This window comes from Hippocampus comes, unplaced genomic scaffold (assembly GCF_001891065.2).
Source record: "Hippocampus comes isolate QL1 unplaced genomic scaffold, H_comes_QL1_v1.1 scaffold314, whole genome shotgun sequence".
Lineage (NCBI taxonomy): Eukaryota > Metazoa > Chordata > Actinopteri > Syngnathiformes > Syngnathidae > Hippocampus > Hippocampus comes.
In genome coordinates this window covers 947,340-962,277 of record NW_017805152.1, presented here as the reverse complement: position 1 = coordinate 962,277, position 14,938 = coordinate 947,340, and the positions used below count along the sequence as shown (strand labels likewise).

Genomic DNA, 14,938 nt, shown 5'->3' with positions numbered 1-14,938 from the left:
TTTTGTTGTCGAATCATTAAAAGTAGATGCATTTTGTTTGGGAGTATTAAATGAACACGCTAGGACTAGGAATTGGGAGGGAGGAAAAGTAGGCAGTATTCCAGTAAATGCCTTACACTTGATTAACGCTCTTGGCAACCTGTTCGTCTTTGGATTTCCTGATTGTTCAAGATGGCAGCGCTTTTAGGACTGCGTGCTTGTGTCTCCGGTAAAATAGTCCCTTGTTCTAATTCTTCAATATTATGGTGTCATATTTGTGTTGAGATTATTCTTTTGTAGTACTCGGTTTAGATGCAAGTAGTAGCGTAGTAAGTAGCAGTGTAATTGCAACCTTAAACAAAATGGGATGATGCGTTCTGTGCTCATAGCAGAGCAAGGTCACGTTACCGGTGATTGTAAGCTAACAATAAAGCCGAATAGAACGAAAAAGTGATCAATTGTTATTCACTGAAATCGGAATTTATTTCTAAGTTTGGTCAGGTACGACCTGTAGGCATTTTAAATAAACGTCCAGTTTCAGTGTGTTTAGCGCTTTTCAGACTTGGCCTAGCGTTTCTATGTGATGATGCGGTCTGGTCAGATTAGTTGTCTAAAGATGTGATTTATGCGCATGCACAGATTGAAACAGTTTCAATGAAACTAAATTGCATCCCCTACCACTGGTCTGTCTATTTCATGTGATTTTGTCTTACGCTACACTTGTATTTTGGTTCTGTTGTCTTTAGCTCTTCATCTGACCTCACCAAGCCTGGTGCAAAGCTCCTTTAAGCTAGTGAGTGTGTACAAACCAATCCTTTACAGTGTAAAAAATACATGAATCAGTATTGCTAATTGGATACATCTTTATCTGTATTCATCTTTCAACCTTTCTATTATAGTGTGCTGTACCTCTGAGTCGGCGGACCTTCGCTGCAGAGGCTAAGAAGACTTATAGCAGAGACAAACCCCACGTCAACGTCGGGACCATTGGACACGTGGATCATGGCAAGACCACCCTAACTGCAGCTATCACAAAGGGTAAGGTTGTATTCGATCGAGCACTGTCTTTTTTTGGGGAGGCGAGAAAAAAAAACGAATCAAGATTTCTGATAGGGAATCATGGAAATAAAGACTTACCCCTTCCAGGATTAGTGGCTAATGGCTATTTATAACTGTGGAGACAATGTAGAAATCAAATATCAAAATTTTCTCTGCTCACCCTGCGATAAACAGACGACTGTTCCAGGGTGTAGCCTGCCTTTTGCTCAAAGTCAGATGGGACAGTATCCATCTCATCCGTGAACCTAATGAGGACAAGTGATAAAGAAAATGAATGGATGCATGTATTCGAAGTTTGAAGATAAATAGTATTGTGGTTACAACTGTTTGTTTTTTTTAATCGTCAGTACTTTCTGATGCCGGCGGTGCCAATTTTAAAAAGTATGAGGACATTGACAACGCCCCCGAGGAGAAGGCTCGAGGAATCACCATCAATGCCTCTCACGTTGAATATACAACAGCCAACAGACATTACGCTCATACAGACTGCCCCGGTCATGCTGATTATGTCAAGGTAAGCAGTCTTTCTTTGTTGTTGCGAGACAAAATTTGAGTTCAGAGCTAGCTTCAGATATGGTGCCACTCGAGTGAAGTGAAAAAAGAAATGGACCACCTAAGGCACTGTAATGTCTGTGAGCAAAGAAAGCCACCAATGCACTTTCAGACGCCAACACAACAAACGGTCAAACATAAATACAAAATGAACACACTCGCTGCTGTCTCACGCCCGGATGCTCGTCCTGAAATATAATCGGCCAGCATGACTCCAGCTCCTGATATCACTCCCCTTTTCAGAACATGATCACAGGCACTGCTCAGATGGACGGTTGCATCCTAGTGGTGGCGGCCACTGACGGCCAAATGCCGCAAACGCGGGAGCACCTGCTGTTGGCCAGGCAGATCGGCGTCGAGCACGTGGTGGTATTCATCAACAAGGCGGACGCGGTGGAGGACAAAGAGATGCTGGAGCTGGTGGAGATCGAAATTCGTGAGCTTCTCACTGAATTTGGCTACGACGGCGACAACACGCCTGTGGTGATAGGCTCTGCCCTCTGTGCTCTGGAGGTGACCCAAAGGCAGCGTTTGATCACATGCAGGGATGATTCTGAGTCTTGACTGAATGCTTGTGATGCTTCCCGTCAGGGTCGGGAGCCGGAGCTTGGCATCAATGCAATCATGAAGCTGCTGGAGATTGTGGATTCGTATGTTCCGTTGCCCAAAAGAGAACTGGAAAAGCCGTTCCTTCTTCCCATCGAAGGAGTTTATTCAATCCCAGGTGTGTGTATAAAAAAATACATGTAAAGCTGCATTTTGTGCGGTGGTATCTGTTTGAAACACATTTAATACATCCTGTTTGTTTCTGCATTCAGGCAGGGGGACAGTGGTGACCGGCACCATGGAGAGGGGCATCATAAAGAAAGGGGATGACTGTGAGTTTGTGGGTCACAATCGCAGCGTCAAATCTGTGGTTACAGGTGAGTGTCAGAAACAAAATAGAACGACATTAAACATCTCAGTGGAGACGAGCGTATAAGATATTTAGATTTTTTTCTGAGGAAAGACAAAAAAGGCTGGATTTATACTGCAGATTAACGCTCATCAGTCACTTTCCATCCAATACAAGCGTGGGGGGAAAAAATCAAGGTTATAACAATACATTTGAGTGTAATCGTTGTCCATGCCGATGGGCTCAGGTATCGAGATGTTCCATAAGTCTTTGGATCGGGCCGAAGCTGGAGACAACCTCGGTGCTCTGGTCCGAGGCCTGAAGAGGGAGGATGTGAGGAGAGGGATCGTGATGTGCAAGCCGGGATCCATCAAGCCTCACCAGAAAGTCAAGGCTCAGGTTTGGAATACACAGTACACCAACGCAAGCCATCTCAATGGGTCCATAGTGTTTGCTCATCCGAGCTTTTCGGTCACATACAGTTGCTGCTACTTTTAAGACGTTCTCCTTTTTCACCAGAAGGGGGAACCGTCACCAAGTCGGGGTTTTGTTGTCTTGACTGAGTCGCATGTGCTTTTGTGTGTTGCAGGTGTACATTCTGAGCAAAGAGGAGGGAGGACGACACAAGTCCTTTGTCAGCAACTTCATGCCCGTCATGTTCTCCCTAACGTGGGACATGGCCTGCAGAGTCTCTCTGCCCTCTGATAAGGTGTGTGCTTGTATGTCGTCTGATTTACCACTAAAGTGAAACTCAGTTGAAATTGGTCCATTTTATGAAGGTCTTTTCCATTCTCTGTATTACACAATCGCCATCTAGTCACTCTGTCATTGGGTACTTTGTGTGGCATCCACTTCCTGCTGGCAGGCGTTTTGAACAGTTCCAAGACAATTATGCTATGTCAAGTTTTTTAAAAAGTCATTACGCACAATACACGACATTTTAATATCGCTGGTTAAACTACACATGCCATCTGATCTTATCTCATTCAAGGAAATGGTGATGCCGGGGGAGGACACCTCCTTGACCCTCACGCTCCGACAACCAATGGTCCTGGAGAAAGGTCAGAGGTTCACTCTCCGAGACGGCAACAAAACCATCGGCACTGGCCTGGTGACAGACATCCTGACAATGACAGACGAAGATCAGTGGGTCTCATAAAAAGGTTCATGGGGAACCAGGGTTGGGGGCAGAGATTTAAGGGTGGGTGGTTGTCTATATGAAATAATGTGATTCTTTAAAAAAAAAAAAAAAAGGCAAATACACAGATTACATCACACACAGCATCATCCAATATGTTGCGATATCACGTTCAACCAAAATATTTGTAAAGTTAAGCTACTGTGGTTGTGTTAAATCCCCAGACTGCTTCATGTCATTTATGTAATAAAATGTATTTAATACCAATTTGAGTTTTTTATGATTATTATTTTTTAATCTGCCATCTATGGACAAATGCTCATGTAAAATAGGGAAAACGACATTAAGTTACACTGGCCTGGTGACAGACATCCTGACAATGACAGACGAAGATCAGTGGGTCTCATAAAAAGGTTCATGGGGAACCAGGGTTGGGGGCAGAGATTTAAGGGTGGGTGGTTGTCTATATGAAATAATGTGATTCTTTAAAAAAAAAAAAAAAGGCAAATACACAGATTACATCACACACAGCATCATCCAATATGTTGCGATATCACGTTCAACCAAAATATTTGTAAAGTTAAGCTACTGTGGTTGTGTTAAATCCCCAGACTGCTTCATGTCATTTATGTAATAAAATGTATTTAATACCAATTTGAGTTTTTTATGATTATTATTTTTTAATCTGCCATCTATGGACAAATGCTCATGTAAAATAGGGAAAACGACATTAAGTTACTACACCGAGTTACCACACGAGGGCAGCAAAGAGTTTTGAGTGCCTCTCGAATCACACCCAGACGTTTTGTTTTGGTGTAGATTAGTTAAACAGGTGGTTTCCTTCCAAATTTAAAAAAACCCGCATATTTGGTTAATTCAAGACAAAATTGCCCATAAGTTTGAATGTGACTGTCCAAGGTCTGCCCCAAATCAGCTGGGATAGGCTTCATTCAGTTCCCTGTGACCCCACTGAGGACAAGCATCTTGTGACTCGTGACCTCCTTGCCCGAATGTCATCTCCACAACGCAATCGTGTTGTCGCCATCCTCTAGATGTCATGCAAATATTGTTTTCGCCACTTGGTAGACATTCATACAAATGACACTGATATCGAACGCTCAATGTGTGACTTTGACTTTCCAATATTTCGACGATGTTCTGTGACGGAGTTGGAATGTGTCGAAAAATGGCAACACAATTAACCCTTTCAGGGACACCGATTACTACAGTGGACAGCTTCTCATGTTATCGGGTTACAGGGTGCTTGAAAGGGTTAAAAGTGTGAAGAATTAGGACTTTTTTGTGTTGTACAGAAGAACGTTTGTGTTTGCCACTGGATTCCACGTGGTGGCAAACTTGTTAGGCGTGGACGTGTTGAGTCCGTTTCGTAACCAAACGACAGTGTTGGAAGAGGTGCAGGTGAGCTCGAGTGGGTCCTCAGTTGATTTGTCAGGGAGCGGTGCTTGAGTATTTATATTTGTTGAATCAGTACTTCTGCTTTTACCAGAGTAATTTTCGGATTTCTTGTTGTCACCTCTGATGTACTCTTGCACTCCACACAGGAAGCTTGGTCAACTGCGTTTACTGGCGGTATTCGAGTCAGGGCCTCATCCTGTAATCCAATCAGCTTGTTGCCGTGATCGCATACTGTATGCGTGGACCGGACGGCACAGACAGATTTGCGTGAGTGACGTGCTCAGCTGCATGTCAGTATGTTGCAGAACGGCGAGGTAAAGCGATATGACTACACGGTAAACACGCTTATGTTTCAGTGACCTTGATTCTTTCTGCTGAGTCGATGCCACGTTGAACTTTATGGAGCTGTTGCTCCACGCAGAGTCACGTTTGGACAGTCGTGGTTTCAAAGAAATGGAACAAGCAGCGATCAACACTGTGCTGGGACTAAAAGTTGCCCCGAGCATTATTTGTGCTTTTCTGCTCATTTAGGTTTGAATCTCGGGCTCCGGGCTTTGTGTGGATTTGAACGATCTTCACACACTTCGGCTTAATTTCTTCTACGTTCTGCATGTTAGGTTGAACCCGTAAGAGATTTTCGGCAGGTCTGTTCTCACCCACCGGAAGGTGCAAAATTGTACTCCAGCAGCCACAACAAAGAAGAATTGTGCTCGCGTCGTCGGCGAGGTGATAACATTATTATGTAACGTCTTCGCTTCGACCAAATGCTCTCAAAACGCCGATGAGTTTGATCACAAATGCACAAATGATCAAGTATGAATAAGTTCAGACAAAGGCAAATAAATGGACGGTCCTAGACAGACATCAGATGATGTCGTACTGAATATTTACGGCTCGTTACTTAAGAGCAGAGCTTGAAGTAGACTGTCGGTGGATTCATGTTACTCCTCTCAGCCTCCACCTCCTTCTGTCACCTGTGGGCAAGCAGTGAAGAAGAAGAAGAAGGCTTGTGATAATTAAGGCTGCGGCCCACTCTTCACGTTGCAATCCTGACTTTCCACGGGTTTTCTTCCTCCAACTCTGCGGAGTGGGTGGGATGCATCCCGTGATGTGCTCGACATGATGCTTACATCACGCTGCACATCTCAGACCGTACAGCCAACATTCTCATGGGAGGATTTGCAGATTCAGCGATGCGAATCTTAAGTATGGATGGAATGATTTTGTTCATTATTGGAGGAGAAAGCATGAAAGTGAGAGATTTTTTTAAGTTAGAGAACTTAAACCTGAGAGTGATGTCAGGGGGCCCTCGTGTCTTGAAATACATATTGTCTTCTAAATTCGAGTTGATGCACACAAAACACAAGTTTGATAGCAAGGGTTGCCAATGAATTATATTCTTCTCACCACGACATGGGGGGGGGCAGAGACCTCTATCCTATTAACGTTTGTGAAAATGTAACGTTTAAAATAGGAATTTAGGTCCTCACCGCTCGTTATATTACAGTAGTGAGTGATTTGCAATTACATGCAGGGCAGATATGAAGGTCACAGGTCAGTCAACTGGCGCTGCTCTTCGGGTGGAGTGCGTCCATAGCAAAGATGTTTCCGAAGGGGTTGCATAAGTGTGAAAGAGGAAACCTTTGACCCCAATCAGATGCTGTTACCCAAAAATTCTCATGCCTCCATCCCGCCCTCTCTGTTTGTCTGTGTCCTATGTAAGGGGGGTGGAGGGGAACAAAACCAATGGCTGAGCTTGCCATAGACTTATTTTAGTCAAGGGCCTCAAACATGGCTTCAACTTAGTTGCATGGCAAGACTCTTTCACCGGCAGTCCCTGGTCAAACAGTGCATCTTTGGACTTCTCTAGCCGTCATTGGCAACGAATGAGTTTACATATTCTTTCAGTCTAATTCCTCAAGGACGCCATTGTTGTAATCACTGGCATAATAGAGCTAATGACCAACAACAAACTGCAATGACAAAAAAAAAAAAAAAGCATGTTTATTTTCAGTACAGAGCTGACGAATTGAGTTCACATTCTCGTCTTCGCATCTTGCTTTTTTTTTTTTTTTTTTTTAGTAAAAATGGCCAAATAATTTATTTCCCAGAGCAAACCTTTGCTATTTTCAGCGCACGTCAGCAAGTTCCAAATGCAAACGTGTGCAACTGTGCCGAAATGGCATTCGGGTGCACACAAGACCACAACAACTCAGATTGAAGAAAGAGAGAAATGACTTTGGATGATTTATTGGTGGGCTATTTTGGTTCTGTCGTTACATATTCTCTCATATTTACACACTGGAAGGCTTTTTAACATGTCTATTCTTTTCAGATCTCCGTTCAATTCATAGAATTTCAGCAAATAGCACAAAACGTTGATCTGATGTCGTTTGTTTACATCTCTACATGATTTGTATCGTAAACTAAATAGGAATGGGCGTTTGTGCTCGGGTAAATGCACTTCATCAACACACCGCTCAAACCTTCAATTGATTATTATTTTTGTATGTGTTATTTTGGGACCTGGCTGAATGTTTTGAGCAGAACGATGCTGCCCACAACTGTCGTGCCTCACATCGAGATCTGCGTCTTGCTTCGAGTTGTGTTTAATCAACAATCATGACCGCACCGTCGAAATAATTCAATGATCCATTGGTCCATTCATTAATTATTATTAAGAATTAATTAATTATTATTAAGAATTAATGCTTATATAATTATTATTAATAATTAATGCTTTCACCCCTATTACAGGGCATGACTATTTGACGGGTGTTTCCATTATTTCGCAAAGCGATACATTTGTAAGCTTTTGTTAAATTGTTAATTATTATCATTTTATGTTTGACCATTACAGTATTGTCTGTGATGTTAAAGTTACCTAAATTATATTCTCTTTGATATTTTCTTAAAGATGTTTATGTTGAGAGCGTCTGATTGGCTGAAGGAAACAGGAAGTGTTTTATTAGCGGAAGAAGGTTGGCTGAAGGAAACAGGAAGTGTTTTATTATCGATAAAAGGTGTTGTGCTCTCGAACGTGCTGAGGTGCAGACGTCTAACGGCATTCAAAGGATTCCATCTCTCCTTTTGCCGTTCGTAAAGTAGAGCTATTCAGCTATCCACTGAAAACTACGAACCGCTCAACTTACACGTTGATTGAATCCCAATCGTCACTGGGCTCACAAAGCACTTTGTATGTTTCCATTTTTTTCCCCTCCAGTTGCTAATGCTTCACTGTAATTGCCACCGTGCTTCGTTATGGCCTTTGCTCGCCGAGTCGTCGCTGTTTGCGCTTCTTAGTCTCCTTTCTATACTACGGTTACCTTAAAGCCGCAAGGAGCACCGGCGTTTGTCATTCAAGTGAGTCCACTGTTCCCCCAATATGGATTAAGCCGCACCACGTGCCTCCGATGTCTAGAGGTGAGCTACAGAAAGTATGCAGTTGTCACGAATAAAACAGCAGGAAAAAAAAGCCCCATGCACTCTTGCCACACTCTTTTACACCGTCGCTCTTTTGGTTCAGGGTTGCCGCCAATGACGGAATCATGCAGAACACACTGCTACTCTATTCGATGCTCCAACCACGGTTCACATGAACGGGAGCAACATAATGATTGGCCTTCAGAGGAATGGGGCGTAAACATTTATTTGCTTCTCCCGTAGCCGCACTGCCATCTGCTACAATGTATTGACAGTATTGATTAGACAATAGATTATTTCCTCTGTTACTATGCACAAACAATTGGAAAAACATAAATGGTTCAATCGATTTTTGAAACACTGCCTTGTCATGCATCTGCCATGGTTGCATCGTGTTATGTTTCATGTTCAGTTCCAACCTACAGTTTTGTAAATTCCTTATTTTCTTTTCCCCTAGTATTCACATAAATTCCCATTAAATAAGTTTTCCATTTTGGAAATTCTCCAATTTTTGCAACCCCTCCCCTTCTTTCTTTTTTTTTTTTTTTACCAATTTTCAGTCATGCACGCAACGATCCTCTAAATAATTTTTGTAGTGTCTTTAGAGTCATTTTTCTCTTCAAAGTGATACACTGAATTTCTGTAAATGTCAAGTTCAAATCTCCGATTCTACACTGGATGATTTCTGATCACGTTCAGATGTGCTTTGCTCATCCAGGAGCGCCGTGGAACACTGTCTGTCTTCGTCTTTGTCAAAGTCCGCCTCCTCCTCATCCTCCTCGTCCCTGCCGATGAAAGCCAGCTCATTCTCATAGCAAAAGGAGTTAGCGCCTGACCTTGGGAACTTCCTGTCCTCCATGTCCCTGGCGCTGCACCTCGGGGTGGACGGTACCTCGAAGGTCTTGTGAAAGAAGGCGTAATCGATTCTGTACTGGCTCTTCTCCTCAAAGATGAGCGGCTCAAATCGGTGACCCCAAAGGATCTCTGACGACAGGTAGGAACTGCGCGCCTGCGTCGTCATGGCGGTGGCTTCCACCAAACCTTCCAGTATGATGACAATCTCAAAGTCCGCCGTCTCCAGATCCTGTTTGCTGATGCCGAACAGAGGACTTTCTTCATCGATCTCGTGGATGACGGTGATGGGCGCGACCAGAAAGAGGCGGTCGGTGCCTCTGTCGTAGCCGACGTTCATGTCGATCTGATCCAGGGGGATGTACTCGCCTTCCTCCGTGTAACGAGGCTTGACCATCTGGGCTCGGACGTGAGCTTCCACGATATGGCTTTTTCTCAGATTGGCCACCCGAAACATGAGGCACAACTTTCCGTCGCGCATGGCGATGACGGCGTTGCGGCTGAACAGGAGAGTCTCTGCTCGCTTTTTAGGCCTCGCCATCTTCGCCATAATGGCACCAATCATGAAGGCGTCGATGACGCAGCCCACGATCGACTGAAAGACCACCATGAAGACGGCGGCGGGACATTCCTCTGTCACGCAGCGGGCTCCGTACCCGATGGTGGTCTGCGTCTCGATGGAGAACAGAAAAGCGGCCACGAAGGTGTTCACCTTGGTGACGCACGGAATGAAACTTTCATCCTCGGCGGGAAGCTCCATGTCGCCGTGCAGGAGGCCGATGACCCAGAAGGCGAGGCCGAACATCAGCCAGGACACCACAAACACCAGGCTGAAGATCAGGAACATGTAGCGCCAGCGTATGTCCACGCAAGTGGTGAACATGTCCGAGATGTAACGACTCGACTTGTCGTCCATGTTTGAGAAGTGAATGTTGCACTGGCCCGTCTTGCTGACGAAGCGGCCGTAGCGTTGGCGTCTGGTGTGGATCTTGCCATTGCCGAAGCTCCCCACGGCAGGCATGCCGGTCAGTCTCAGGCCTTCCTCTTCACACGATAAGAAACTGTGCTGGTGGGCCCTTCCCACGTTCATGCCTCAGCAACGTGGCTTCACGCGATCAGGCTGACACATACACGACAGGCTGAGCTCCGTCCAACGCAGACTGAAGGCTCTCTGGAAAGAAAAATGTTAACCCTTAATGGGGAAAAGTCGAAAATCAACATTGCAAACCGAGACGGTTATCACGCCGCATATCAAGCCTTGTATATTTTCTACAGCCTTTTAATTCCACTATCGCACACTTCATATTGCATCTATCCGACCTAAATGTGTATTTGTCATTGCGTCTTTTTTTTAACGATAGTACTAAAGTGATTCCAATTCCGGATTCCTCCTATTCTTGGTCAATAAAGAGGAATGGTTGTAATTCTGATTTTGAGACCCAGGTACCACTTTCGAGGAAGAATTTATTTGAAGACTGTCTCATAATCCAAATCGCAATTAAATATAAAGATCACGTGCACCCCCAAATCCCATGGCCATGAGTTTTTTTTTGTTTTTTTTCAGCGTTTCAAGCTCATTTTCTAAATCCGCTAATCCTCACAAGGGTCGCGGGTGTGCCAGAGCCCATCCCAGCCGTCTTCGGGCAGTAGGCAGGGACACCGTTTGCCAGCCAATCGCAGGACACACAGAGACGAAAAACCGTCTGCGCTCGTACTCACACTTGGTCACAATTTAAATTTTTGAGCACACAACACATGATGTACCAAATATGGTTCCTTCCCTCAAATATCTTCAGCTCTATTCTGTATGCATATGATGGTCGACGATGATTTCACAATCTAGGTTCCCGAGCGGCTCCCTCAGTAACAGTATTTGTGTTTGTAGCAATCGATCAATCCTTCAGAAGATGGATGCATACCGGAGTACCAGTCGAGATGGGAAAGTGTGATACACATGGAAAATAAAGTTACCTTCACTTCGGTGATACAAAATATGGTTTTCTGTTGAACAAGGTACAGAAATAGCCATCTAATCGAATGCGCTGCCACTTTATGTGACGTATCGTCTGTTTCTCACAGCTGGCCTAAGTATTGGACCGGAGCCACTGATGATGCCGTGTGATTCCCATGTGAGGGTGTGCTGGAAGACACTGTGGCTTGGGAAAAAAAGAGAGCACACCAAAACTTCAAACGCAAACTTCATGCAAGTATTTTGAGAGAAGAAGAAATTGCCAGAGACTTGTAAGTGAATATTCAAGTGTACACTTTGTTCTTTTCAATAGCCGTATTGTGATACATTTCATTCGATTACTAACACCGCTCTTCCTCAAGAGCACTTTGAAACAATAATTCGTTCCTTCGTCACATCTCGGTTGGATGGCTGTAATGCACTTTACTTTGGAGTCAGCCAATCCTCCATTAAGCATCTCCAGTTGGTCCAGAATGCTGCTGCTCAGCCCTTGACTGATACTCGTAAGAGGGAGCACATAACTTCTATTCTGGCACCCCTTCACTGGCTCTCAATACATTTGAGAGTTCTTTTTAGGATCCTATTATTTGTTTTCAAATCTTGAAATGGATTCGCCCCACCTTACCTCTCTGAGCTCCTCCGCCCTTACGCACCTGCCCAGTGCCTCGGGTCTGCAGACCAGACACAATTAGAGGTACCAAGAACTAAAAGGAGTCTCAGAGGCATCTTCATTATTAATTTATTGCCTCATTGTTTGTTGTTGTATGGGTTCTTTTTGCTCCATATATAGCACTTTATATACACCGGTGGCTGTTTTAAAGTGCTCTATAAATACACTTGAGTTGATATCATTCATTGTCAGTTGTTCTTTTTTTTTTTTGCGCTGATTGGCTTGCGTCAATCAGACAGTTCTGCCCCGCCGCTTCCTGATAAAGGATTTAGGCTAATGTTATTACTTCTCTGCTGTTTGGTCATAATTGGGCAGTCGCAAAATTAAAAGTCAGGGAAGCATGAAATTGAAAGTTTAGGACACAAAAGTCATTTATGTTAATGTAGACTAAACTGGCGTTATAAGATTAAGTCACAGGCTACCTGTCTTGGCCTTCCAGGGAAATTGCATTCATTTGACGTCACCAAAACTTGACCCCGTCAAGCTGCAGGGACCCAGCGGGGGACATGACTCTAACTGGGTCAGTGCAAAATGACCCGCCGCTTGGCAGTTCGCTGCAAGCACATTGCTTTGGCTATCATTTGGTTATTTCCTGGCACTTTGTTCAAGTCTAAAATGAACGGTATGGACATTGATGCCGCAGTATGCGGATGGCCGGCTCATCAGTCAGGGGTTGGACTACACCCTTTGATTCCAAGTGAATCATACCAGTGTACTGTATTATCTTCGTCTTTGATCATAGCCCTTAAGCAGTTAAGTCGTTAATTAGGTATTGGTTGCCCATTTTATCGTATTTTTGGTGAAGTTTGGGTTCCATCATTTCAATGTTCCGAGGACAGAGACTGTGCGCCAGGTGCTCACAACCATGTTGTCCTTCGAGTGAAATCTAAAAAGGTTTCCTGGTTGGGTACGGATTGATTTTGTTCCCAGGAACCACAAGTAGGCGGCGTGATGTTCTGGCAATGAGCGCATTTCGCCTCGCAATGCTGAGGTTTGAGATTCGCACGATCTCCCCAAGATTTTCTCCCGCATTCCAAGGACTTGCATGTCAGGTTTACCGCAGACAAATTGTGAAGAGTTGTTTGTCCAATCTTAGTTGTACCTCACACCTCTCACACACAGCCAGCTCCAATAGGGTCCAGCTTCCCGTGACCCCGAACAAGAAAAGGGATGGTGTGACAAGCAAATGCAGGACAATAATACGTTTGCACGTTGGCGCAGTAAAGTTCGTTGAAACGCATTACCAAGTTGTGTTCGTGTACGAAATGTGTGTCTATTTGAGTGACTTCACACTGGCATCCTCACACCGCTCTAGTTGCTAGGCGTCAGGATGATGAGGATGAGTGCCCGAGGCGCACTATTATCTAATATATGCTATAATAACCGTCCGCCTGCTGCTGCTGTGATCTTAATGCCGGAGCAGAAAATCATTTAATCCTGCGCCGTCATGAATATATGAATTCAAAATGTGGAGGCTACTTACCGTGTTTGCTGATTAAATGTTGATCTTCCTGCTGTCTTTTTTCACTTCCAGAACTTTCCGTCTTTTAACCAAACTACTGCATATTTCCCCGGGGGGGTGTCGGGGGGGCTTCCTCGTTGGTTCTTCTTTTTATGGGTAGAACCACTCTATCCTCGTGAGGCAAAAAAGTGCATCGCCGCACCACACATTCATCTCCACAAGTTTGAATGCACCTGTTCCTCTTGCTCTGGTCACCGAGGACAGCATTCCAACCAAAAGTCCGCGAGCGAGTTACTGCTTGCAACCCTCCTCATCTGTCATCTTCTTCCACACGTCTGCAACACTTTGTGAGTATCTCTGCTTACGTCTGCCGGTTTTGCTGAAGATCCTGCTCCGTATCCCACATCTACAGAACTAATGCGCACCGCTCAGCCCTCCCTTCCCTCCCTTCCACTGTGTCATAGTACATACTTGGCATTTGGAGACAGCGCAGTCTTGCTTTACCAAGTGCGGCACCGGTCAAAAATACTTAATAGCTTAGACAAGATGAATGTGCGCCGAAGACCTCAGAAATTATTCCACTAGATTTGATTGGGGTCAAGTAGGTTAAGTTTGTTGATTTTGTTGAATTGGACAACTATATTAATGACCCTCTGAAGTGAAGCAGAGACTTTTTTTCTAAATACATTCACTCATTCTTGAGTTGAGATCTTAATTCTCCCTGTTTGTGAGGAAGCAAAAAGTGATCAGATTTGGAAATTTCCTCAGTACTTGGTAAATTTCACACGCTAGTTTAAGGAGCAGAAGATCCACCGCTGGCCTGACCCACATTCAGCGGAGGGAGGCGGTCATACACCATTGTATGTATGTGTGCTTGCGGGTGCAATGCAACATCTGCCAAATTCCAGACAACTGTGAGTGTCAATTTTAAGATCGGAATCTGTCCCAAACAATAGTCCTGCTTCGTACGGGTGATCTAAAATTAAAGTAGGCTTGTGTAAGTGATGCTCTCCAATGTAAATAGGTTACGAATCCGCTGAATATATGGCAGATCCGATGCGGGGGTAACAGCCAGCGGAACGCACCCTGCAAGTTATTTAAAGTCTGCAAAGTGGGCCAGCCTGGACCCCGCTTGGGATTTGGGCTACATTTGATCACATTCTGATCACCTTTCAAGTCAACAGCATGCGCAGCCCTGCGACATCCGCAGTGTTAGGCCATGTTGTAATTTGAACCTGTGTGAGGGGATTTGGTTTTATGTTTTAGTGGTGAGTAGCATTGTTTGTGGTCGGGTTCATATGGCAGGTATACAACGATTACATAAGACTAGAACCATCTGTTAAGGCCCATCTGAGCAGATCTCATGCTGGTCATATTTTGTTGCCGGGTGTCTCCGTACTTCTTTTTTTTTTTTTTTTTGGCTATTGTTCTATTTTATGCACTCTCTAGGCACTTCATGTGAATTTTTGGACAGTGACAAATTAAGATGACGATTTAAGCCCGCATTGGCTACATTGTTTCAG

General features: G+C 44.3%; 2 protein-coding genes across 3 annotated transcripts; one reads left to right on the top strand and one right to left on the bottom strand.

Moving 5' to 3' along the window:
* The first annotated feature begins 44 nt into the window (after positions 1 to 44).
* Positions 45 to 4,277, top strand: tufm (Tu translation elongation factor, mitochondrial). 2 transcript variants are annotated; one of them, XM_019868262.1, is made up of 11 exons: positions 45 to 208; positions 726 to 772; positions 879 to 1,017; positions 1,386 to 1,552; positions 1,834 to 2,103; positions 2,182 to 2,314; positions 2,409 to 2,513; positions 2,733 to 2,884; positions 3,075 to 3,194; positions 3,477 to 3,596; positions 3,985 to 4,277. In XM_019868262.1, exons 1-11 carry the CDS (start codon positions 172 to 174, stop codon positions 4,030 to 4,032), a joined length of 1,338 nt encoding a protein of 445 aa, XP_019723821.1. In that variant the 5' UTR covers positions 45 to 171; the 3' UTR covers positions 4,033 to 4,277. The 2 variants fall into 2 exon arrangements, with proteins under 2 accessions (XP_019723821.1, XP_019723819.1); XM_019868260.1 differs by lacking the exon at positions 3,985 to 4,277 and having other exon boundaries at positions 70 to 208; positions 3,477 to 3,890.
* Positions 4,278 to 8,913: 4,636 nt separating this feature from the next.
* On the bottom strand, positions 8,914 to 13,971 carry kcnj12b (potassium inwardly rectifying channel subfamily J member 12b). The gene is made up of 2 exons (XM_019868383.1): positions 13,437 to 13,971; positions 8,914 to 10,485 (listed from the first exon to the last, which is right to left on the bottom strand). The coding sequence occupies exon 2, from the start codon at positions 10,402 to 10,404 to the stop codon at positions 9,118 to 9,120; it is 1,287 nt and encodes a 428-aa protein (XP_019723942.1). The 5' UTR covers positions 10,405 to 10,485; positions 13,437 to 13,971; the 3' UTR covers positions 8,914 to 9,117.
* Between the last annotated feature and the right edge of the window lie 967 nt (positions 13,972 to 14,938).

Bases quoted from the DNA above. Each gene is read 5' to 3' on its own strand.
- tufm (XM_019868262.1), top strand. From the start codon at position 172: ATGGCAGCGCTTTTAGGACTGCGTGCTTGTGTCTCCG. The intron at 1,018-1,385 runs GTAAGGTTGTAT...TTTAATCGTCAG, and splicing joins AACTGCAGCTATCACAAAGG to TACTTTCTGATGCCGGCGGT. The intron at 2,885-3,074 runs GTTTGGAATACA...TGTGTGTTGCAG, and splicing joins ACCAGAAAGTCAAGGCTCAG to GTGTACATTCTGAGCAAAGA.
- kcnj12b (XM_019868383.1), bottom strand. From the start codon at position 10,404: ATGAACGTGGGAAGGGCCCACCAGCACAGTTTCTTATCGTGTGAAGAG.